The following is a 23977-nucleotide window of genomic DNA, read 5'->3' on the forward strand; positions in this document are numbered from 1 at the left end:
GTGAATCAGCTGTGGTAGGGGAGAACATGTGGTGTGAACATAAGTTGCTTTCCTGTGTTTCGGTAGTTGTCTTAAGTGTGGGGAAAAAAAAGTATTTTTCTCCAGTTCCTGGGTGTGAATGAACATGGGGAAAAGTTCTTTATCTTTCTGCTGACTTGGAGGCAAAAGACTTTGCTCTGTTAGGTTTTTATAGGTTAAAAATATACATGGTAGGCTTTAAATGTCTCTAAGAAATTTACAAAATTTGCACAATCCAGATTACATTTGCTTAATCCTGGTGAACTATTGCTTGCTTGGCTTTGTTGCGATGTGGTCTTGATGAAGTTTGAGATAAATTATAAGTACTTGTCTTAAAACCGTAAATAAGCACAAAGCCATATTTCCAGAAGCTTGACAATGAAAGATGATGACTTCAGTGTCACTAATTAGTTTTATATGAGTACCTAGCTAGTGCATTAAATGCTCATTAAGTGGATTACAAACACATAATATAAAGATTGTACAGAAGAATAGCAAGCAGTCAAATAGGTAGGTGGGTGTTCTTAAGTGGTAACATGGTATATTAAACATGGTATTTTTAGGGCATGTTGCCATATAATCTCTTGTGCAAATATTCTTTGTTCTGTTCTTAGGTAGTCTATATTAAAAATGTAATTAGCTATTTGTGTTTATTATCAGATTGGTCAAACCACTGTGCAACAAGTTATCGTCAAGGTGGAGCATGGTCTTACTTCACAGAGATAATATATTGTTCTCCGTGGGTTTTCTACATCTTCACACTAGCCTGTTTCCATACTGTGTGGGCTTCATTGTTGCTAATTGTTCAGCTTTATCAGGTACTGTTTTGCTTTAGTTTGTGTTCCCCTCTTAAGGAGCAATCAAATAAAAATATTTTCCTAGATGAATTGCTGCCTCAGGGATCTTGTGCCTGCTTTCCTTATCAAATTAATGGCACAGCTAGATGCATATCTTAAATCCTAGGGCAATCCTCCGAGTTTTGCAGGTACTTGTGTCTCACCATCCCTGTGTAAAAGTTGGATCACAATCTGCAAATCATTCCTATAACTGATTTCTTGTTTTACTGCTCATCAAAAATCCCAAACCTGTTAAAATATATATATTTAAAGGCAAGAAAATTATCTGACTAATAGAACTGGTATTACTGCCTAAATAATGCTGCAAAAGCTCTGCCCATGGCATAATTATTTCTGAACTGAAAATTCTATAGCAGAGCTCAGCAGTGCATCGTATTAAATGCCGTTGCTACGATAAAGGTGTATGACCCTGTTTTTATCCTGATAAGGATTGTCAAACTTCCATGAGTTGATTTCTTTTGTTGTTGTTTTTTTCGGAGAGCTTGGCTAGGCAAAAAAGATTGAAAAGAGCTGTCTTAAAACATCTGGGAAGAAGCTTGTTTAGCAGCTTTCAGAAAAGATGTCTCTTGGATATATGCTAAGCATATTAAGCTCAAGAGTTGTTTTACATCTTGGATTTCTTTTAAAAAAATCCACCATTTGTATGTGAATATTAAATATGTACTGCTAGATTTCTTTAATGTCGAATACATTGAGATAACATCTTGGGGGAGCGGGAAGGGTCTAGTTAGAATACCTACAATTACCTACTGTCTTGTACATACAGTAATTTGTAAATGTACTGTTTATGGCTCAAGCTAACATTCAGTGAAGCAACCATGCAGCCATTTATAAAGGCTTGTAAGATCATGTTGATCAAAAAATACAAAAGTGGAAAAAGCAATAGATAACTAAGCAAAAATGCTCAAAGAAAACATAAATCTCATTGTGAAACTCCGTGAAAGATGACGTGGAATCAAGAAAACACGAAGTTATGGTTGGATTTCTAACATCTACTTGATTTTTTTTTTTTTTTTTTTTTTTTTTGCCAAGCTATTTAATCTTTCTCAGGGTATGGAATAATTTCTGTGGTAGAACATAGACAAAACCTGAGAAGACAGGTGCTTAACTGCTATAGTTCTTTATATTTCTATAGATACCCAGGTACAACCATCCAATTAAGCTTGCCCTTTCGGTGGAAGCATTAATATTACAGCTTGCTGGATTCTGTTTCAGTCTAAGTGACATATTTAAAAATGAACTTTTCAGTTTCTAAGTATGGCAGCAGTTACTTGTTTGTTAGATATAACAAACTGCTTCCCCTCCCTCCCATCTAAGTAGTGTCTTTTGGTGTCACCACAGTTTTAATTTCTGAGATGTTCATGTTTCTTTCAACCATAACTTGTTTCTCTTTCCCTAAGATTACATTTCTGGGATTGACCTCACATGAAAGAATGAACCTCCTGATACAGAACAAGTCATCTAAGCACCCTGTTTCACTCAGGAGAACTCCATACAAGTAAGCATTAATGGAGACTATTTAAGGATATAAGTCGTCAGTGCTAATTTGTTCTACTACTTCATAAGTACAAAGAAACGTTAGTCTATGGGCATACTAATCATTCCTGTTATCAATTATGCTAAGAGGAGGAATGAACCTTATTTTCCTTGCTGAGGATGTCTTTGACTGTAGGAAATAAAACATTCATCATAGTGGCTAGTGTGGTTCTTCCTACATGGCTGTATGCTTAGGAAAAAGATATGCCAAAATCAGTCCATAGTTCTAACTAGCAGATAGCTTTTTGGGGGGGAAGGGGGTGTTGTCCTTTTATTTGTTAATTGAGCACTGCATCTGCTCTGTGGGTCCAGAAAGAGAATAAAATAAATTGACCCCTTTCTGACTTCTCTTGCAGAACTTGACTCAGTAGAGAAATTGGTACCAGAGTTTTTCTGTTATGTTAGAAACACTTACTTCCTCATCTTTGTGTTAGTAGATGAGACTTTTAGTAAATACTATTTTTAAATGTTTGAGTTGAATTTTATTTTCTTTGTTAAATGAAGTGGAGGTTGAAATATCCACAAAAAGAATAATGCTGACTAGAGGAGAACTATTCTTATGTTTCTTCTCCAAGAGCTGTCTTCATTGTCAGCCTTGTATCTTAAATGTTGTATCGTGGTGCGTGTGTATTTTTTTGTTGCCTGCAGTCTTATTTTGTTGGGTTTATTAATTGATATTTCTCTCATTTTCAGTCTTGGATGCTTCCAGAATCTTGCAGACTTTTTTCAGTGCAGGTGCCTTGGTATGTTCAAACCCAATGTAATTGATTGGACCAAACAGTACAATCTTTTTTATCTGGCAAAGGAGAAGAATCTTCATTCTGTGTGAAGAAAAGTATTGCTGAACTTCTAAAACAGCTGAGCTGAAAGCTAAATAAAACTAGGTATTCTTTAAATCTTTAAAAATTATTTTGGAAGTGGCTTGTTTTAAATTTTATTATTGTTTTAAATAGTAAACCTACACTGCACAAGCTGCAGCAGATTTGGATATGAAACAATCACTGTATGTCTGTATATATAGTTTCAGTTGATACTATGTAGAAATTTTATGTGATTGAAATGACACTGAGAATGTATTTTTTTTATAACGTAAGTTTTTTTTGTTGTTGTTTTTTAAGGCAGAATTTCAAAACCTTATTGGTACCCTTTGCTTTGTTTTGCAGATTGTTTAAACAAAGACAATTAAGGGAAACATTGAATTATTTTAAAAAAATCTAATATTACAAATATACTGTAATTTTATTGCTTACCTTATGTTGTGAAAATCTCTAAGATCTTTTTTGTATTTGGGGGGGTTACATGTAATAAAATAGAACCTTTATGCTTTTAAGTATATTTTACAGACTGTTTGAAATACACTCAGGGGATATATGACCCATGAAATAGGTAACAACAGGTAAGGAGAATACCATCAGAAAAAGTCTGACTTTTTGCCCTATGTTTTGCATGGTTAGTTTATCAAAGTGGATAAGCTGATGATCAAAAAGTATCAGTGTGTATAAAAAAAGAATTATTTCCAGTTGCTTGGACATAGATATAATAGCTGTTTCTTAATATGATGTGAGTCATGTTTCCAAGATGTCAGGGCATCAGTCCAGAGTGGCCTACTGGTCAGTGTGTTTGAGTAGAAGTCGAAGAAGATATTGATGGAAGTAATAAAGAGAAACAGATCAAGATCAGAAAATAAAAGACTATTTAAATATCATAGAGAACTGACAGCATAGGGTAAAATAGTGTAATGAACTAGAATTCCTGCAGCTAAGAAAGAGATTTCATTCCCCTTGGTGAAATGCATTAATCTATGGCATTGTAGAACATAAAGCGTGAGCAAAACAAATTAACATGGAAGCTGTCTCAGTACTTTATTGTAGCTTGAAAACATAAAATAACACAACACTGTATTCCAAGAAAATGTCTTTTCTCAGAAATATCTCATTCTTAGAGAGAATTTCAAATCCACATCAACTGTCTCAAACTGCATGACGGCTACTTTGCCATAATACAAATAATGTCAAAATGTTCAGAATGTCCCTAGGAAATTGGTAGAAATAGCATAATGTTCCAACCAAAGGGGAATATGGCCTAAGTCTGCATACCTTGACCTTTGTGCTCATAAGGTTATCTCTGTCTTAATGGTAGAGTATGCTGAGTCTTTAAAGTTCTGTTCTGAAGTGTGATAAATACTAGTTTAAAAAGCAATAATGTTTCATTAGCATTTTTGTCTTTATTTACTGTAAAATAAGCATGAATCTAGTTTTTTTGCTGTACCTTTTATAAGCTATTCTAAGAATTCCTTACAATAAAAGCTTACAAATATTTTCTGCAAGGTGGAGAACATGAAAAATAATGCCTTAGGTTCTTAGCATTATGTCACGTTTTAACGTTTTACTTGACAACTATTATTTGGTAGCATCAACAGCAGTTGAAGTCCATTACGTCCATTTCTTCTCATTCATCCTCTTTCTTTTCCACTTGAGTGAGACCACCAAAACCAATTCCTTTGGGACCAAAATTTTTTGCATAGCAAACTGCAAAAGAAGGAGGGGGGAAATAGTGTTCTGAATATTTTCACATAGTGGTAAATTATTTTTGCTTTTTAGCAAACTACTGCTTCCAAATTTAAGTTAATGAATAGCAAGAAAGAAATTTGAAATAGTGTGTGCCTTGGGAATATCAACAGATTTTAACAGAGAAACTAGAATCACATACTAGAATTAAATAAAAATATCACATCTGGTGGTCTTAAAATAAACTTCAGAAACTTTGTATGTTTAAGATCTAAGTTACAGTTTCATTAAAATTACTTTCCTGTTTGCATAGACTAGTAGCAGTAAGATTCTCAAAGGTGATTAAAAGAACTAGAGTGTAGTCCAGCAGTATTGGTGGTAGTTTAAGCAATCATATTACTCTATCTTTCTAAGTGTATGCTTAGTTATTTATCACAACTCTGCCTAGCAAGTAGTAATGAACAGCTATTTCTTAAAATAGGTGAATTAGATAATTTGCAGTTGTCTTATTGCACCCAATGGCATGGAACTTAAGAACTTCTCTTTATGGTTCTTTGTAAAGTTCAGTCTAGGACAGCAAAATTTTACGTATTTTCCCTTTAAGCCATTTCTAAGAGTCAAATCAAATCTGTCAATTTTCTTGATCTGAGAAGGATATCTGGATGTATAATTTAGCATGAAAGCATTATTTTCTTTACTACTAGTATATATGAAGCATCTTTAACTCATACTTGCAAGAATTCCAGTTAGGACCATGACTTTAAACTGAAGACCTGTAAAGGTCTGTATCCTTGTGGAATTCTTTAGAGTGAGTGAGATTGTACAGGTACAAGTATCTGCCCAGCAGGTATGGCCAGTGTTCCTGTTAGGAGGTCAGAGGGCAAATTTCAGGGGAGTCATATTTGTAGAAGAGTTACAACTTTAAAATTTAGATGTTAAAAGTAGAAGATGCAGCCGCAGTTTTGCGATAGCTCTTCTCTTTGCTTTCAGAAAATTGTTTAAAAAGGTGAGATGAAATTTCATGAAGTTGTTAGGCATGCAACAAGATAAATCATGATGGCTATACTAGCTCTGAAAAGAATAATCTTAGAAAGATTAGCTCAGCTCATTACAATTCTTACCTTTACAGTAGAGCTCTCCATCTTTGTCTGTAACGTTTGTAGATTCTAAACTCTTTCCACAAATAGCACAGCGGAAGCATGTCTTATGCCATGGCTGAGGAAATTGAGACAGCTCATTTTATGTTACAGAAAATACACAGCTCACGGATACAAGAAATAAAGAACTATTGCTTTTTATGGTGTAAAGAGTTTAAAATTGTCTTGTTGGTCTTAACTGCTTCCATTTTTAGTCATACTAGATTAGTCTGCTGGTGTTTTTGAATTACCATCCTAAGATCTTACCCAGTGACTTTCTTACTGATGGAGATCTAGTAAATGGCAGAGCGCTATAGATACTACTCTTTCTAGTCACAGAATCCCTTTAATATAACTGCATTCACCACTACAAGTAAATGTTGAAAATATAAAGATCCACAGAGATGTTTGTAGAATGACAGTGGCAGAGGTGGTGGCCTGTACAGTAGCCAACAAGAGGGAGTTGTCCCTCAGATATCATTAAGATGCAAAAAGTTGAAGAATGCTTGTGCAAAAGCACATGGTTTTTAACATGAAAGTCAGTATATTGAACTCCAGCAATTTACTAATCCTCCCTCATTTTTTCTTTGCCACTTCTTCCCGTCTCATTGTTGAATAATATGAGAACCACTGTCCTAAAATAGAGCTGGTTTTATGTCTAGAGGCTATGAACTATGGTATCCATAATGTTTTCTCCATTTAAATGAATGTACATATCTTTGGTTCAACCTCCTGATTAAAGTAACTTCAGTAGAGATATGTAGGTTCTTTTGGATGCAAAGTTGTGCTCCAAATTAGTCGAGGCCAAAAGCTATTACTGTTCAATAAAGCATCCTTTGAGACAGTAGTTACCTAGCCTTTTCGGCAAGGTCAGGGATGGATGCAGCAGTGAAGATTGAAGTATGTGGAGGTTTTTTGTTTGTTTTTGTGAATGGGTTTGGGGGGGGGGGGAACAACATGGGAAGGGGGTGTTGAGTATTCCCCCTCCAAGTGAGGATTCTGTACATTCTCAGTGACTGTTCTGAGACATCAAGACTGTTTTTTTAAAGTTTTTCCTTCTAGAACTATGGTAACAACTACTACTTACTTTTCCTCCTCCCATTATCTTCTCTGCAGCATATACTGATTTGCCACAACGGGGACACTTATCCACATCTGCAATCTTTTTGGCAAACTTTGAAGGATTAGTTGGTGTAGAAGGGCGAGCAGGCTTTGGTGATCCCCTAAAACAAAAGTTTTCAGTGTGTTAAATATTGCTTATAATATTACCTTCATTCCAGAAATGTAATTTTTTGTTGTTGTTGTAAGGAATAAAAAATTAAAGTACTGAGTCTTAGACATCCAAAGGGAAAAAAGAAAAAGCATTCTATGGAATCGTGTTGCATGGTTGAAGAGCTGATACTGTAACCACTGGTATTTCCTGAATTGGGTTAAGTAGTAGCTGGCTGTAGATCTACATGGAGCTGACAGTGGCTACATGCATAAAAGATTATATTTAATGAAAAACAAAAGTAACAAAAAAAAACCCCTTTGTTTTATTAAAAGGCAAAAGGGAGAAGGCAAGCAGAAGATCTGTGTTCTTTGTAACTGGCTGGGTGCTAGCACTCAATAGTGAGCAGATCTTGAAAAGAAACATAGATTTTGCATGCTGTTCTCTCTCTGGTCACTTTGAAGTTTTGACAGGTGACTGTGGTTCTTAGTTGGCCTACAAAAGGCCTGTCCTGTGCCGGGGTCAAAAGCATCAGAAAAATACTGTGCTTCTTCTGTAATACCAGCCTAAGTCTTTGTGTTAGCCTTTAGTCATTCACAGAATGACTTTCGAATTACTGGATTGTTGGACTGCAACAGGTCATTAAATCTACAGGAGATGATGGTTTCTGATACAGAACTCTATCCATAATGGATGCATATCTTAAACATATTTAACTGTAACCTTTTACAAGTTTTTATTTCCTGCATAGCATATTCGTTAATTGGTTTCATTATGGTAATGCCAGAAGAAAGCATTGTTGATTTGGGAATGTGCTGAGAATCATTTAAAAAAATTCTGTAAAAATGTACTGCCAGAGATAATTATGTGCAGCTGAGGCCTTTTGAAGATGGTATCCCATTAGGATTCCTTTGTTCAGTCATATTCTCTGTGTTTTTATAAATGGTATTCAAGCCATAGGGAGGATTAAGAAACATTATTTTCCTATAAAAGGGAGAGTATGTGGTATTGTGATTATTTCTCTAACAGTAAAACCTAAGTGTATTTCAGCCTCTGACAGGTTTAAAGGGGGGGGGGAAGTGATTATCTGTAGCTCTGTAGTGAATGTGATTTTTACCATTGTGCTGCTAATAGCAAATTACAACTGCAGTGAATATGTAGGTCTGTGGTAACGTATAAAGGCTCCTTCTGCAGAATAATTGCCCACTGAAGTAGGAAATTTATAAAGAAGGTTTAAAGAGACTGAACGTTACTAAAAACTGGTAAAATTACTGTGTCCGTTGAAGAAAAGCTGTAGGAAAGTGAGCTCTGCTACTTATGCTAGATGTTGTTATGGATACTGAATGAAATATCTAAAATGTCCCACTGCATAACAAGTAGTACCAGAAAAACAAAAGGTGCTGTTAGTGGGGTTTAACTCACTGTTGCAGATTCAAGCCTAGATGGTCACCAGTATCAGTGCTGAGGCATCCTGCCCCTTGTCCAAAGCCAATACCTTTGGGACCATATTTTCTCCCATAACAAGTTTTGCAGTAGATTTCGGATTCATGAGCTGCTACTGTTGTACTGTCCAGAGCTTTTCTGCAACCCACTAAAAACAAGAAAAGAGGCACATATGAGCATTTGTGTATTCACACTTGAGTTGATACAGCTCACGATAATTACAATTAGTATTTATTTTTGTTTTAAAAAAATAGGTGAAGAGGGGTGCTAGTGTGTAGCCAGTATAGCGTATGAGATGCAATTTTTCTGGTCTGTTGCTAAAGCAATAGCACGTGTGTGTTTGAGCGCGTGCATACACACATATGATATTGGTAGTATAACCTTCTGTACTTGCCCTCTTATAGGATACCAGTTGTAGCTTAATGGCTTTTGTAATGCTTGTTCTCTGTGCAAAAATCCCTTTTCTATTAGAAATCCTGAATTTGCTTGAAACAGGACCAATGCATGTAAATGTAACACACTGGTTTGTAATACACTTTCAATTTATTAATGTGCTCAGGCTTCTGCTGTTCCAATCTTTTTATTAAGTTCAAATAGTAACAGTATCCTACCAACAGTATGACACTTTGTTCTTATTCTTAATGCCAAAATACTATATTATTGATCTTCTGTTAGGCCATGAACAAAATTTTCAAGTGTGTATAGTGAACATAATTATTGAAATATCAAAGATAGCGAAAGATCACTGCTTGAAGCTTTAATCCGTATGGTACTGACAGAAAGCCTGTTAAATGTTCTGTAGTAACATATGCTCTAAAAGTGTATAAAATATAAATCAAGCAGGGCATACTTTTTTGTCTAGTCACATTTGTTTGGAATGTGTGTGGAATTAGTGTGAAGGGACTGATACCTGGTAGTCTCAACCCTATTAGATTTCCTCCAGGATGACAAGAACATGATTATGGCAGTGCCACAAATAGACCTCTTCCTAGTCATGTTTGTTACAAAGAAATATTACATGAATTAGCTCACTAGGGAAAGTCCTGGAGATTTTGGGGTAGAAGGTACTGTAGGAATGCCAAACATTCATAATGGAATACAAGTTATATCCTCTATGTCACTAGTTTAAATCTAGCCTCAACTTTAAAGAACCAAAAGTTAATGAGTGCTAACAGCTGCTTATTTCTGGTCTCAGTAAGCAAATATCCATGTTTTCAGAAACGCGTGGCACACCTAGAGCTAATAGGCATTGCAAAGGCCAAACTCATGCTTGGTTATTCTGATCAAGTGGGCCTGGAGGGTAGATTACCCTCATCTGACTTCTCGGAGGTAAAAATGGGGTGGTCTCTGTTACCCGCCAGTCTGAAAGCTGATCAGCTTTCAAAGACTGAGTTGTGTTACCAGTCCAGTGTATCTCCTTGCTCCTTATGCTTGGAAACTGAAACAAGGAATAAAACAAACAGTAGCTACGGTCTTCATGGGCTGGGTGACTGAACCTGCCGCATGGCTTTGGGAACTCAGTGTGAGACCCCCTCCAGAGAGGATGAAACTTGGAATTCTGTGAGTGAGTGTGAGTGCCCAAAGAAGATCAGGGTTTTGTAGTATGCTTAAATTAAGTTTTCATGCTTTTTACAAATAGGTCGCTGTGTCAAAGGTGACTGATGTGGGGGGGAGGGGAAGGGGAAGAACTATCCCTTTCTCCAATTTCCTTTGAACAAATGTGTGTACCACACAGAGCTGTCTAGTCATGCATGGGCTGTTGATGGCTTGGAAAGTAAAGTTACTTAGCTCATGTAAACAACACAAACCTGTGAAATGCACAAGCATCGAAACTGTTCAGAAGGTCAAGCTCTAGAAAAGCTAGCTGAGTGTGCGATTAGTCCTTTTTCCACATTTATTTTAACTGTCCTGCTGTGAGTCTTGATAAAAAAAAATTAATTGAGGTTAGAGAATTTAAGATTATATTGGAACCAGTACAGCTTTATTTTTTTCACTGTACTATGGGGGGGGGGAGGGGGGAGAAAATAATTTACAAAGAGGTTTTTTTAGTTAATAGAAATAGAAATAAAATCAGGGGCTTCTGTAAATGTGTTAACCTGATCACTTTGTGCTACATTCACTTCTGCTTTGAGATAACTACATTTGCTAAGGGAGTTAAGGGATGATGGAAATTCTAGCAGTAGATAAAGTGTTTCTATTTCTGGCACCTTAGGGATAGAGTATCAATTTGAGACAACAGATGGAGCAAAAGCCCTTGAGTGCTATTGTTGAAATAACTTTGAGACCTGTCATCTGTGAACAGATACTGTTCACAAGCCAGCACTAAGAAGTTTCAGGCTTATGGCATGAGATCCTGCCAAATGTCCATCACAGCTGTGATTTAAGCAAAACCTGACAGGGAAACAAATTAGGCAAACAGTAATCTGCACAGGAAGGAAGATTTGTTGGAGACGACTTCTCTCTCACCATGTTTTTAGGAAAAACTCTGATACCATGATTTATAGTTTAGGCAGATTCTTACTGGGTTAAGAGTTTGGTTTGAATTGCTTATAATTTTGTCCAAATTAAATGTTTTCGTCCAAAAATACTGGCACTTTTTGTGTGTCTGGTCAAATATGATAAAAGATCAACTAAATTAGTTAACTATTTTAGTAACTGAGATTGGGTATGGGGGGGGCAGGGACTGCTTTTCTTGTGTTGAAAAACAAATTCCTACAACAGCTTTATTGAAGAGCCCATGAATGTGATATGTGAAACTGAACCATCCAGTCTGGAGCTTATGATCTGTGTGTGTGTGTGTGTGTGTGTGTGTTATGGGAAAAGTAAAGCCAATTAACATACCTTTCATATGCCAACTATGCTGAGATGCATCTTTAACTTTTTACCCTAAACATGTTTCTATTTGAAATACAGTACTACTTGGTATCTAACGTGTAAATAATTTGATTCAGACTTATGAGTACAAGGGTCAAATTAAAAAAAAAATGCTTAACAGAGCAAATGGATGTGTGTTGTATTTTGTATTTCATTTAAAAAAAAAAGTTAATGCTAAGAATGAAGAACTTGTTTGAGTATTAGGTGTCTGAGAAACCACATGAGAGTGAAATATCCTTAAGTATGCCCTAGCAGGGCAGCTTTTTATATTTTTATTAGACACTGGAGAATCTACTTATTTTGCTCTTTCTTCCGTGTCAGTTTCTGGCATCTGAGAGAGCACGAGTGTTAGTTAAAACTTTTCTCATGATTAGCACATTCATATCTTTCTCCCTATGGTTTCTCTGGTGTCTGATATTAAATGTTGTCGGCAGCATATGGAAGTAATAATAAGTCTCCAATTTTTGCAAAACAGACTTTTACTCTCCTCTAAGAATTGGGTGAAGGTTGTCAATTAAGTTAAAACTTTTTGAGGGAATTCTTTCTTACCCAGTCTTTTAGGCCTCATTTGCATGGGACTAGGAAGAAGGTAAAGTGTATCTTTTGTCCTGATTCTGCATAGTGTCTTGTGTTGTCATCTAAACAACTAAAATCAGTGCAAAATGCTTCCAAAAGAGAATTCTCTGTCCATCCATGAAAAGAGGGTGAAAAATTAGATTCAGTGGTTTCTAAGGTGTCATGCTGGTATTCTTACTGCAAAGTTCCTGAATCTCAAGCATTGTCTGCAATGCAAAATAAGCTATTTAACCATCATCAGTCCTTATCACATTGTTTACTCTCTCTGCAAAGAGCAGAAAGAACCAAATTTATATCTTTCTCTCTGATATCTCAAGTGCTAGCTCATCTGTCGAGACAGCAACAATTCCTGAAAGCTGTCTGCCAAACATTGTATGGGTACATGGAGTAGAAGAGTAAGTGAGTAGGAATATATGCAATACAGGGAAGAAGGACACTCAGGTACCCGTAGGGTATTGGTGGGAGATTTTGATGACACATACAGCGATAATGTCTTTCAGCTTCCCTGTTTGAAATCAATGTTAGAGTACATCATAAAAATCAATCGTCTCCCATATTATCTTACTAGGACATACTTCCCTCTTATGAGCATTGTTTATTCAGTTGTTCTAGACTTTTTAAAGCTGTCATGCGCTACATTGTGGGGCAGACAGTAGAGTTTCCTGGAGATTAGCCTGGATGTTGTGGTTCTGTGGCATTCTGGTGTCCCTAACAAAACCCATTGAATGTATGTCTGAAAAGAGAGAAGCTAGGAGCCTGAGACACATTACTCAGGGGTAAAGGGTTAGAAAACTGGACTTGATTATTAAGAGCTGCTATGGAGTAGCAAACTGGCCTTTCAGAAAACTGGCTGCTACTTCTGAAAACAGGTATGGTCATTTTTATTCCTTCAGTTTCTAAAAGACTGTGAAACAGGCTTCATTTTTAGTGGATGTTGTCTCTGGGAGGTAACTAATCAGCTTTCCAGATGAGGATATTCCCTCAAAACTGACTTTCTAAAGAGATTCAGTTTAAACAAATTGCAGTTGAGCAAACTAGCTTGTTAAGCCCTTGCTCCCTCCTCTTCTCCCCTCAGGTTGAAAGCTGTATATGTGACACATGGCTGCTCGTGTTAGGAGTTTTTTCTTTGACCTCCTATGACTCTTAAGGTTTCTAGAGACTGCTGGACCACAGTCAGTCTTACTGTGCTATACTTAAGTAGGATGATTAACATGTGATTGTTTTCCTCTTGGAGCTTTCCTGGAAGTAAGGTGAATATCTCATGACAGCCATATCTCATGAAACTGTCCCTGTGTCAAACTCAGCATGATACTAGGTGTTTCTGCTTTCCTGTTTGTTGCTTAGATCCTCAATGGCATTTAAGACCCACTGTAGATGTCACATGAGGAAACACTTTGAATTAAAGAAATTATTAAGCTTCTTTATTGTTTTTCTGCTTGGAAGCAAAGTAGCATGAAAATAAACTTACTAGCTTTAAAATAAGGTTTGTACAGAGCTATGGAAATGTTGTGAAGTTAAAACAGTGTAGTCCAACTTACTGCAGAGGAAGCATGTCTTGTGGAAACTCCTTCCATTGCACTGAATTTCCTCAGCATGGTACACTGTCTTCTCACAGGCGCCGCATTTGGCTCCACCTCCCCAGTTTGGCATCCTTATATGTGAAGTGTAACCTAAAAAATCAAATTACAGCAGTTAATCCGATAGCAGAAGTGAATTATTTTAAACAGAACAGCTTAATTTTCCTCTAGCCAGCTGCTACTGCAGGGTGGCCCCAAGCCAGGATCGGCTTGTGCGAATTGCACTGCAATACTGGTGGGTTCTCCGGGAGCAGAGAGATGAAATGGTAACTCCAAGCCCTCTTCTCTACGTGACTGGCAGTACTGAGGAAAAGGGGCTAGAGCCTTCCCTGCCGTTGGGACTGTGTGGTTCAGCAGACTAATCTAGCAGTGAGGGTACTGGCCTAGTGTTTGACAAGGCCCCAGTTTCAATCCTCTGGCCTGTGTGACCCTCCTTTGTAAATACAGATATTCCTTAGCACTTGGTGTCATGTGATGGTAAATGTTAAATGATTGTGGGATGTTTCAGTAAAAAGGTGACAGGGTCATTCTGATCTGTTCTGGAGAAGCAGCTCTAGGATATATTTTCCAATGATAACCATTTATTTTCACTACTGCCCTCTCTTGTATCCCAGCCTTTTCCCCTCGATTTTTGCTTTCATTTGAATTTCGTGGTTTTGTGTTGTGAGGCAAATTCTAATGGAGGCTTACAAATGCTTTGTAACTTCAGTGGAGTTTTAAAAGCAAAACTGTGAGCAGAAATTGGCATTTTTTTCTACAGAACAATATTCTAAGACTATCTGTCAAGAGACACTCTGTTGTACTATTTATACGTCTCTAAAGGAAGTGCTAGTTCATCCTCAGTGACATGTATAAAGACAATTTTCTATGTATGATGTCATATTATACAATTCACACCTGAAGATTTTCACCCTGAAGTTAAACAAATGTACCATATTATTTCAGAGGACACTTTAATAAAAGCAAGTTGTTGCTTTTCTGAATTTCTTATAAAACAGCTGCAAGATCACTGTGTTACACAACCATTACAAAGTGATAACAGATAATTTCCTAAGGTGCTTAAGGTATGTTTTTCTTTGTCAGTTGTTCTTAAAATATAAACATCTGAGAAAAAGTGAAGAATAGTGCTTACTATTTCAGTTACTATTAGTTGAAGTGACTTGCCCAAGGTCACATAAGAGGGTAGTGACAGAGCCAGGAGCTGAGCTCAGGTCACCTGACTGCAGGCTCAGTGCCCTTCCTGATGACCACGCTATCATGCAGCTGAAACAACCACAACGCCGGCAGCTTGCCCTTCTGTTTTCTTGTTGTTTGAGTCATCATTTCTGGAAAGCCTGGAATGTCATCTTGTCATCTGCTCATCCTGTTATCGGGCTGTTCCAAGCTCCTGGCTCAGGCCTTTCTTATTCTTCTTGGAAAGTCAGTCACTTTCTTATTATAGTTCTTTCGAAGCCAGCTTGTTCTGTTTGAATTTGGTTAAATTCACCGTGAGATATTCTTAGTTAAGGAAAGGATTTTGAACACTGAATGAAGCCTACTACATGAGAATTGTCTCCTGATGTCAGATGAGAGAGAGGGAAATTTATCACACTAGTGATGTAATATAGCTTTTCTTTTAAATGGGTTAAATTTTAGGCTAAAGTTTACAGAATCTGTACATTAGACACTAATGTCCCTTATTTGTCATCATCTCAGTGACTTCTGTACCGTATCTGCTGATTTTCAGACTGAAAGTGAACACTTTCTACATGCCAGCTCTGCAAGCTTAACATGAAATTGAAGGGAGTCCTTTCTGGTCACTAAAGCTAAAAGTTGAAATAAAAGGCATATCTGTCCAGAAAAAGGAAGATGGGCTGCAGCTTAGGAGTGTGTGCTCATACTGAAGCAATAGCACTGAAGTTACAGCAACACAGGCATGTTTTAACAATCAGCATTTGATAACAATCCAGATATTAGCATATCCAAATATAGCCACATTAGTACTCTGGTGATGAGTTTATCTTTAAGCCCATTTAATCACATAGTCACTCTTGTGACTGTTACCTGCATTAGACAGCATACCTGTCATCCTGATACAAGATAGTCTGTCCTCCTCTTTGCAAAAATGCTTTATGCTTAGCTGAACAAGCTCCCTAGCTCACTCAGTCTTGTCCTCTGCTGTCATAAAGCAACTACATCATTAATCTCTTTCAGACCCTGACAGTTCTCTTGGGAGGCTGTTGAGGAGAAGCTGCTCTGACACTTAGAAAACTGTAATGATGCAGAGATGGAAGAAAACTCAGCTTGCCTCTAACTCTGTTTATCTGCAATGTAATGACTGAAAAGCAAAAATCTGATGTGGTTGAAATAAGTAGATACAAAAATGATTGCATGCAAGAAACAAACTATAAAGTTGGTCCCTCTTACTCAGTAAACACTTTACTGAATAGCGCTGTTAAAATTCTTTTTAAATTTTTTTTGGAGGAGAGATAAAGGAGCAGGAAGAAATCTTTCACTTAGGCAAAATGTTTATGTCTTATTCTGCCATTTTATATTTTCTCCTCTGTACTTTTTTGAAGTATTTTGGTATCAGTGCCATTTTTTCCTTTTCTAAAAATAATTAAAGCAATGCATCAAATCTTTTAAAAGAAGAAAGAACAATGGGAGATAAAAGTTGGTTTTGTGATGCTTTCCTGAAGATTTAAATGGGATGTTAGCACTCACTATGTTCCCCTTGAAATTGAGAGAAAGTTTGACCAACCTCAACAGAAACAAAATTGGGTCATGCACCAGCTGGAGTAGCACCTGTAGCTCGCTGCCAGGGAAGCGGCTGGCCTCAAGCTGTGGGGGGTGCAGCACTCCTGTAGTTTTAGGTCCCCTCAAGGGTGCACAAAGTTTTTCTAAGTGTGGTGACAGGGTACTTGTTTGAAACTAACTCTGATTACATCATTAGCTGAAGGAAAAAAATACTAGCTCAGAAAAAGTCTGATAATGTTTGATAGTGAACCTTGTGCTGTTACAGGCTGTGGTTAGAGCTCTTAAAAGAGCTATTGCTACTGAGGCTAATTATAGTAACATGACTGGGCATGCATACACATTTTCCATGTTTTTTGCCATCACCTGATGGGAAGCTGTAGGAGAAAGAAGTCACAGTAAAAATGTTCCCATAAGGATACTGGCCTAGGAATGGCCATGTATACCATGATGTCCACACTGGCTGCCTTAGCGGCTGGCTGAGTACGAGGGCAAGTCCATGGTCTCTGTGTTCTTGCTTTGCTCACCTCTCCAAATATTTTGGTGATCTAGTGGGAAGCAGAGTGAGAGCATTCTATGTGTACTACACATGTGACAGAGAAACTTTTGAATATTAGTAATGCCAGATGTTGGCATGCATTTATGGTACTGCTAAGCTGGAGGAACGTTCTTGGTCTTGCTGCAAAGGTATTCAGCAGCTCATATTGCTTCATTTCAAAATGCAGCTATTACGTGGAGTAGAATTTATACACATCAGATGTGCAGCCAGGGATACATGCTTCACTTTGTTTAGAGGTCATAACATTGCTATATAGCCTAACCTCAGAGTACAGAAGCCTTTGAAATGTTTCTGTGCTCTGCACAGGCGTGAAAAAATGTGTTCTACTGGGCTATTAGTCATACCATACAAATCGGGATATAAAGCTGTTATATTCACATAACTGTCATAGAGTTTCTGTGTCACTCTAATTAGAGTACTATTATAAGAATATAGTCCAAAAATATGTTTATATCCATTGGTCTAAATGGGAACTGAATGCAGGACTGGCTTTATGTGGTTTCATAGAGGAGTAGTTTTTTAAAAGGCAGTCCTAGTGCTAGATAGTGCACTGAAGGTGAAAAAGATGTTGAAAAAAATGCTGGTGTTTTCTTCTGAAACACTAGGTTTTCCATGCTAAATGCTTATGCATTTGATGGTCTAGAGCTCAAGTCATATATATAGAAAAGGCAGAAATCACTTGCTGTTTGGCTGGGAGGGATATCTCAGAGTGCCAAATGTGCTATAGGGTGGCTTTCAAGTGGATAAACAGAATGGGAAATATAGGTCTTCATGGCCACTGAATCCTGCGATGGTAGAAATGCTGAACCGAAAGGACTCAGATAGATGCGCTTTGCATCTCTACTTTTAGTCCTAGCTAGCTGTTCAGTCTAGAGCCTGTTAAAAATATAAAAAGATTGTTTCCTCATGTAATAACTAATAATATCAAATTAAACCACTGTCACTATTGAAATGGGAATTTCCAGGACTAGATCAGAAATTCTGGCTCTGGTTGAAGTCCATGGGAGATGTCAATGCAGTCGGGATTCTGTTCCTGATTAGATAATCACAGCTTTACTGCTGACCTGTCATGTGACCATTAGTGACTCATTCGACCTTAGTCTTACTCCTTCACCAGCAACCCGGGGATAACACCACGTAGCTTCCTTTATAGAGACCTTTGAATAGCTTTAATAGAAGAAATAGAGTGGCATCCAGCTGCGCAAACATAGGTATCTTGCACGATATTCAGTATTGTCAGGTATCCTGCCTAGTCTCCAGCTGTCACTCCAGAGAGCCTGCATCTCCCATAGGTCTTGTGTTATATTTGGTAGTGCCATGTGAGTGTCTTGAATACTCTGGGGCATCAAAAATGGCACCAAGGACAATTGAATCTCATCTGTAGTATCCTTTTAAGAAGATTAATGCTTTTAGATGTTTCTAGGTTATCTAATGTTTTTTTCCTGTCAGTTTTAGTGCAGTATTAAAAGTGTGGTATTTCTTATTGGCAAAAGCTGTGTTTGATTTAAAAATAATTTTAACACACTGCAATTCTGTTTAAAAGTGTCAATTAAATACCACTATAGTTTCTTTCTCTTTCTCACTATGTCATATTTAATCTTGATGTTTCTGCAGTGCAAAACACAGTTCCTGTCACTACATCTCAAAAAGCCTGAAGGTGCTTTGGTCAAAATCTAATCCATTGCAGAAAGCATCATTTCTCAACAGGATAGTTATACAATAGAGAAAATGCTTGCATTTGAAGAGTGAGCTCATTTAATGAAAGATACAACATGGTTATGTATTTACAGTGATATTTCTTATATTCAGATGTGTTCAGTGGAATATGGATATAGACGAAAGTCTGGGTTTAGGAATTAGTCAGTGTACTACTTTTAACCAACACATAGAGATCAAGGGATGGGATTTTCCACAATGACACAGGAAAATAAATACTGATTTCAACTGACACTGGTCACGCTAAGTTACACTAGTTCTTTCAAAACAGATGGTTTTAAGTGACTTGATAAGAAGCAAGTGAGGGGCAAAGCTGATAGAAGAACTCAAAGTCCTGCCTCTGAGTCTTTTGCTTTTATCCCTATGTATCCTTCCCAATAGTGTCTTATTTTCTGGCATGGTAATGACGCATTTCTATTAAAACTTCTTTGGTGAACAGCTTTGCAGAAATTTAAGATGACATCTCCAAAAGATGTGATATGCCGACACTAGAACCAGATACTTAGTTTTGACTTAGAAAAACACCCTCCCCACCCCCTAGACACAGAGTTCAGTTTGATTCACGTGGCTGTGGGAAACTGCATCCTGCTGCACAAATGATGAATTCCTTTCCCCAGACCTTATCCTGTGCTATCAGCTTTAACTTTTCCTTCCACATTATCCTTCTTTACACCTTTATCCTTGTCCTAAGATCTCTAGTCCCAAGCAAAGCTCTTATGGACTTTGAGATATTGCCAGGATAATTGAGATTAGACCAAGAATTATTTTAAGTACATGCAAGGCTTCACTCTCTGAAATAGTTTTATCTTTAGATAGAACAATTTTTGAAGTAGATAATAATTAACTTTTTTTTTTCCTAAAGACTTGGCCAATCATGCTGTCTTTTGATGCTTGAGCGATGAGCATGTGAATTCTTTCACCCTGCATTTTTATTTAGTGATTTTCTGTGGAGTTTACATAGAAATGTCCTTCTGGTTTAATATAAAACCAGTTAATGGCTGACATTAAAAATTTTGAGTGACTTCTTTTTTAGTTTTATAATGCTTTTACTCTCTTTCTGAGAAATTTTGAAAGCATGTAAATTTGTATACTATAGAAAGCTTGTATATTAAGATAGAATATCTGTGGAAAATGTGATTCTTTACAAACTTTTAAAAACTTCTGCAATTTCTATGTTATCCAGTCCTGCCTGTAGTACCAATGCCTGTCTCGCTGATGAGAATCTCCACAGCCCCTTTCTTGTAACACTAATAGCTACAGAAGGTCGAGAAGCCGAGAAGAATCTCTCTTATCAGTTGGCTACTGCAAACCTAAAATACTGCTGTCAGCTCTACAGGACTCCCAGTTCTGTGCTATACCTACACATTTTTCTTAGTCAAGCAATAAGCTGTTTCTAATAGCTTTTTTGGGGAAAAAAAAGAAACCCAAATCCTTATATCAAACAGTCTTGCAGAACCCCATATACTACACTTACCAGAGCAGGTTGATGTTTCTTCCTATTTTCTTTGGCCTCTGGCAGAGTTTAACTCAAAGGGTTCCTGCACTCTTTAAATGCAGCAGCCACCGCTGTTGGCCCTATAAGCTGGGAGGGGAGGGGAATGAGAGGGCTTTGGGGATCTGAGCAATGCCATTGCTATCATCGAGCTGAAAATAACATCTGACAAAAGCCTGGCATTTTGTTCCCTTACGTCCGCTCGTGAGTAGGTGGACAACAATGCAACCCCCCCGATTACACCTAAAGGCATTCTTAAATGCACTCTAATAGGTCATAAATAAAGATTGAAATTTTATAGTTACAATTAAATTGCTTAAGCGTGAATCATAAAATAACGGTTCCTGAAATGAGGATTTAGTCATAAATGATCACATTGCCAAAAATAATCTAACAAAATAATTATAAAAATAATCAAGAACTGATTGTAAGAACTTCTGGGACTCAACAGTCTTAAACTAAATAGAATTTCATTTAGTTGAGCAGTTCATAACTTGATAGCTATAAATGGTTTATATCTGCTAAAAGTTTTAGAGTATGGGGACTTACGCTTGTCACTCTAATTTTTAAGTTTGTACTTCTTTTAAGCGTTAAGACTGGTAGCTAATATGTGTAGAGTTTAGCACGTTTAATCATTGCATCTATAAGTAACTACCAAACCTCACTGAGCCCCTTGGAAATGCGTGATATTGCAGCCATTTTAGAGGTGGGGAGAGTAAAGCGCTTAAAGTTCATTTCTTTGCAGAGTTTTTTTTTTTTTTTTTTTTCTTTAAGTGCTTTACAGATTTAGAGGGTAATTCTCATTTTGAAAGGACTTCTGAATTTAGAAACTTCATTCTTCATGGATTTTGTGATGAGTGAAAAGGCCAAGCACCTAGAACTTAGGGGTTAAAAACCGAAGGCTGATAATGAAGGTCTCAACTCTGGGACTTTTGTGGGAGTGTAAGGAAAATAGATGCCAAATCTATGTGAAAATTCAGGATTTTAGGGGCCCATTCACTGAGGCTAATTTGAAAATTCAGTTTTAGGAGTTTAACATCTCTTGACTTCTTTAGAGTCCAGCAAAGGTTTTTGATGTAAGGTTAGGGGCCTAATTTTTCTTGAGCAGAAGAGTCTTGGACCCCATTTCTTCTCGTTCATTCTGCTGAGGATAGTTCATGGAACTCTCTTAGTTAAATAAGGCTAAATGGTGCGGTGGCAGCTGCAGATGTGTATGGTATGAACATCTCCTGTAAGATGGTTGAGAGGAAGGACTGGAGCGTGACTGAGCTTGCCGCTGAACTACAGGAAAGCACTAGCAGGTTGATAACCACTTGCTGTTTGTGCCCCTGGTCAGCTGGGAGCCCAGACGTTCTCAAGAGCTGAATCTTCATTGATCTTTGCTAGTTAGAGCATGTGGTTGGGTGGATTTGCACCATAACCAAATGCAGGGGAATCTGTGGAGAAAGATTTTTTTCCCCCCAAACTTCAGCAATTCTTTTCCATTTGTTGAAGTTAAGAGGTAAAGGCAGGGTACAGCCTTTAGATTCCTGGTACTGGCTGTGGCTTCGTTTATGTACTACTGTGCTATGTCAGATACTATACCCCCCCCCCCACCATAAGGAAGGGAATCTTATTTACAGGTTCCTTATAGGTGCAAGGAATGGTTGAATGCTTATTGGTTATTATGAATTTGATATAATCCCAAGTCCACTGTGGTTATCAGGACTTGAAATTGGAGAAACAGACTTGAAATATGCAATTGGAGTGCACAGATGCATTAATTTTCATATTCCTGGTGGTGCAGGACTGTAATGTTTTCTGTTAATCAAAGGTAGGGATTAAAAGCACTGCTCGGAAAACTGGAACACAGCATATCAAAAATGAAGCTAGTCTGAAGATCAGAGGAACCCGCCTAGAGCTTGGCAACAGAGTAAATCAAGTAGTCGGGTCACGTTTAAGAAGAGGTTAGACAGGTGGGAAGAGCAGTGAGCTCAGCTAGTCAGAGAGAAACCTGGGTCTTCTGGGGAATTCAATACTTGGAGGAGAGAAAAGGTAGTGTTTCAGCCTGCAGAATGAATAAGAACAAAGTAAAGGGCTGGGTATTATAAAGCCTGCATGAAAAAGCAAGCAACTGTATTTCAACAGGAGCCAAGGGACACTTGATAGCAAGTCAGAATATACATTCAGCCTTCCACAACAGAGCACAGAATTTGTGGCAAGAACCTCTTTCAAAACCTAATTATTACGGTTCCTTATTCTGCCTACTGCAGTGTCCAAAAATGAAAGTTTTGAAGTTTTTCCTTTGCATAATACAAGTTTCTATAAATCTTTGCCTTTGTTCTTACTAGAGTAAAACTGATAAAAGAAGGTGTGAGGAAGGTAAATCTCTGATTAATTATCACTTAGAAGGAAAAAAGGCTACTCACTGCTGCAGTGAGAATTTGTTTCCCAGCTTTTACTCTATTTTTCCCATCATGTAGCAGTATTTCAATAGTTATCCTATTCTGTCAGATTTTTTTTGTATTATACAAATAATTTTTTATTACTAAAATCAAGCTAATTAAAACAGCTAACAGTGAGACAAAACTGTTTCACACTCAGTCTAAGTCTGAATCTTGGGCTTTGCTTTAGTCATCTATGAAGACTTTCTCCAGTCCTAATTTGGACCTAGACAGGCATGTTTCGCATGGGAAAGTGCATACACAGGATTTTTCTTTAATTTGTTGGTTACTCCCTGTCATCTAAGTTGAATGTGAGCTGTACGAGGCTTCATCTTTGCTCCCTCAGCTTAGGAGAGACTCTTGTATGAATTTAAATTCAGCTGGTTTAACTTAACCTGTTTAATGTGAAATTGCAACAGGGGAGAAACAACACTCAGAAGCCAACGTTGATCTTAGCTAGAAAGTAGAAACTGCTGGTACAGCCTCTTGGCTGAAGCCAGACCCTTGTTTCTGTGAGGCTTTCTCTTCCTCGCTTCCTTCCCTCATTGATGGTTTAAGTTAAAATGGTCACTATTCCAGCAGTAAGGCACAGTGAAGGAGACACCCCCCCACGCACCCCACCCGGCACATACAAAACCACACATGCAGCTGGTATGAGCTCCTGCTTCACGGCTGATCCAGGTAGGCTGTGGCTGAAATACGAGAGTACGGATATTACATGGATATTACATGGAGCCGAAGCCTTACAGTTTCTGTGGTGGCAAGCTCTTATGACAGATAAATATGAATTTTACACTTTGACCCTCCATTAGGGTAGGTAATAGAATTTAAAACTGAAAGTGGACTGAAAATAGAAGTGCAGCCTTAACTAAAGTTTTGCCTCAGGAATTCCCCAGCAGAAAATCATATTAATGAATAGAAGAATTTGGGTAAAGAAGGGAGGGAGAAGGCTTTGAATTATGTATTTCTTTATGAAACAATTAAGTTTTTTCTGTAAAATAAATATTCATAATGCTAGAAGTTCCTCTTCACTGGTTTGTCGTTACTTTTGAGGCTAAGTAAACTAGAACATTATTGAACTCCAGATAAATTACCTAACTCACCTCTGTAAAAGGATAGAATAAAAAGGCTTGGTAGCCACTCTCTGACTTTTCAGATTTCAAATTCAAATTTGAATGAAGTTTTGTGTCTGCTGCAGTTTATTGCAGCACCTTTCCCTTGTATAAGGGCATCAGTGAAGCCCTAAAGAGGGGCATGGGGATGCCCAAGACAGCTGTGGCCCTCCTTGTGTCTAGAATCCAGCCTTTACGTGGTTTGGGA

At 37.5% G+C, this 23977-nt stretch overlaps 2 protein-coding genes across 4 annotated transcripts in view; one reads left to right on the top strand and one right to left on the bottom strand.

Annotated features, from left to right (window-relative positions):
* Nucleotides 1–23977, top strand: part of ZDHHC13 (zinc finger DHHC-type containing 13) — a 39202-nt gene that overhangs the window by 14474 nt on the left and 751 nt on the right. For 2 of the 3 annotated variants that reach the window (XM_026089330.1, XM_026089329.1), the window contains 3 exons: nucleotides 679–836; nucleotides 2276–2373; nucleotides 3105–3741. In XM_026089330.1, the coding sequence (XP_025945115.1) occupies nucleotides 679–836; nucleotides 2276–2373; nucleotides 3105–3240 (392 nt within the window). In that variant the 3' untranslated portion in view covers nucleotides 3241–3741. Of the gene's footprint in view, nucleotides 1–678; nucleotides 837–2275; nucleotides 2374–3104; nucleotides 3742–23977 lie in introns of those variants that run through there. The other variant, XR_003257384.1, reaches the window with a different exon arrangement.
* CSRP3 (cysteine and glycine rich protein 3) lies at nucleotides 3841–13840 on the bottom strand. The gene is made up of 5 exons (XM_026089336.1): nucleotides 13696–13840; nucleotides 8687–8855; nucleotides 7142–7277; nucleotides 6040–6133; nucleotides 3841–4939 (listed from the first exon to the last, which is right to left on the bottom strand). Exons 1-5 carry the CDS (start codon nucleotides 13805–13807, stop codon nucleotides 4860–4862), a joined length of 591 nt encoding a protein of 196 aa, XP_025945121.1. The 5' UTR covers nucleotides 13808–13840; the 3' UTR covers nucleotides 3841–4859.

Source organism: Apteryx rowi, unplaced genomic scaffold, assembly GCF_003343035.1.
Source record: "Apteryx rowi isolate R43461 unplaced genomic scaffold, aptRow1 scaffold_81, whole genome shotgun sequence".
Taxonomy (NCBI): Eukaryota; Metazoa; Chordata; class Aves; order Apterygiformes; family Apterygidae; genus Apteryx; species Apteryx rowi.

Bases quoted from the DNA above. Each gene is read 5' to 3' on its own strand.
- CSRP3 (XM_026089336.1), bottom strand. From the start codon at position 13,807: ATGCCAAACTGGGGAGGTGGAGCCAAATGCGGCGCCTGTGAGAAGACA. The intron at 8,856-13,695 runs GTAAGTTGGACT...TCTTGTTTTTAG, and splicing joins CAAGACATGCTTCCTCTGCA to TGGGTTGCAGAAAAGCTCTG. The intron at 7,278-8,686 runs GTGAGTTAAACC...CTTTTGTTTTAG, and splicing joins CTAGGCTTGAATCTGCAACA to GGGATCACCAAAGCCTGCTC.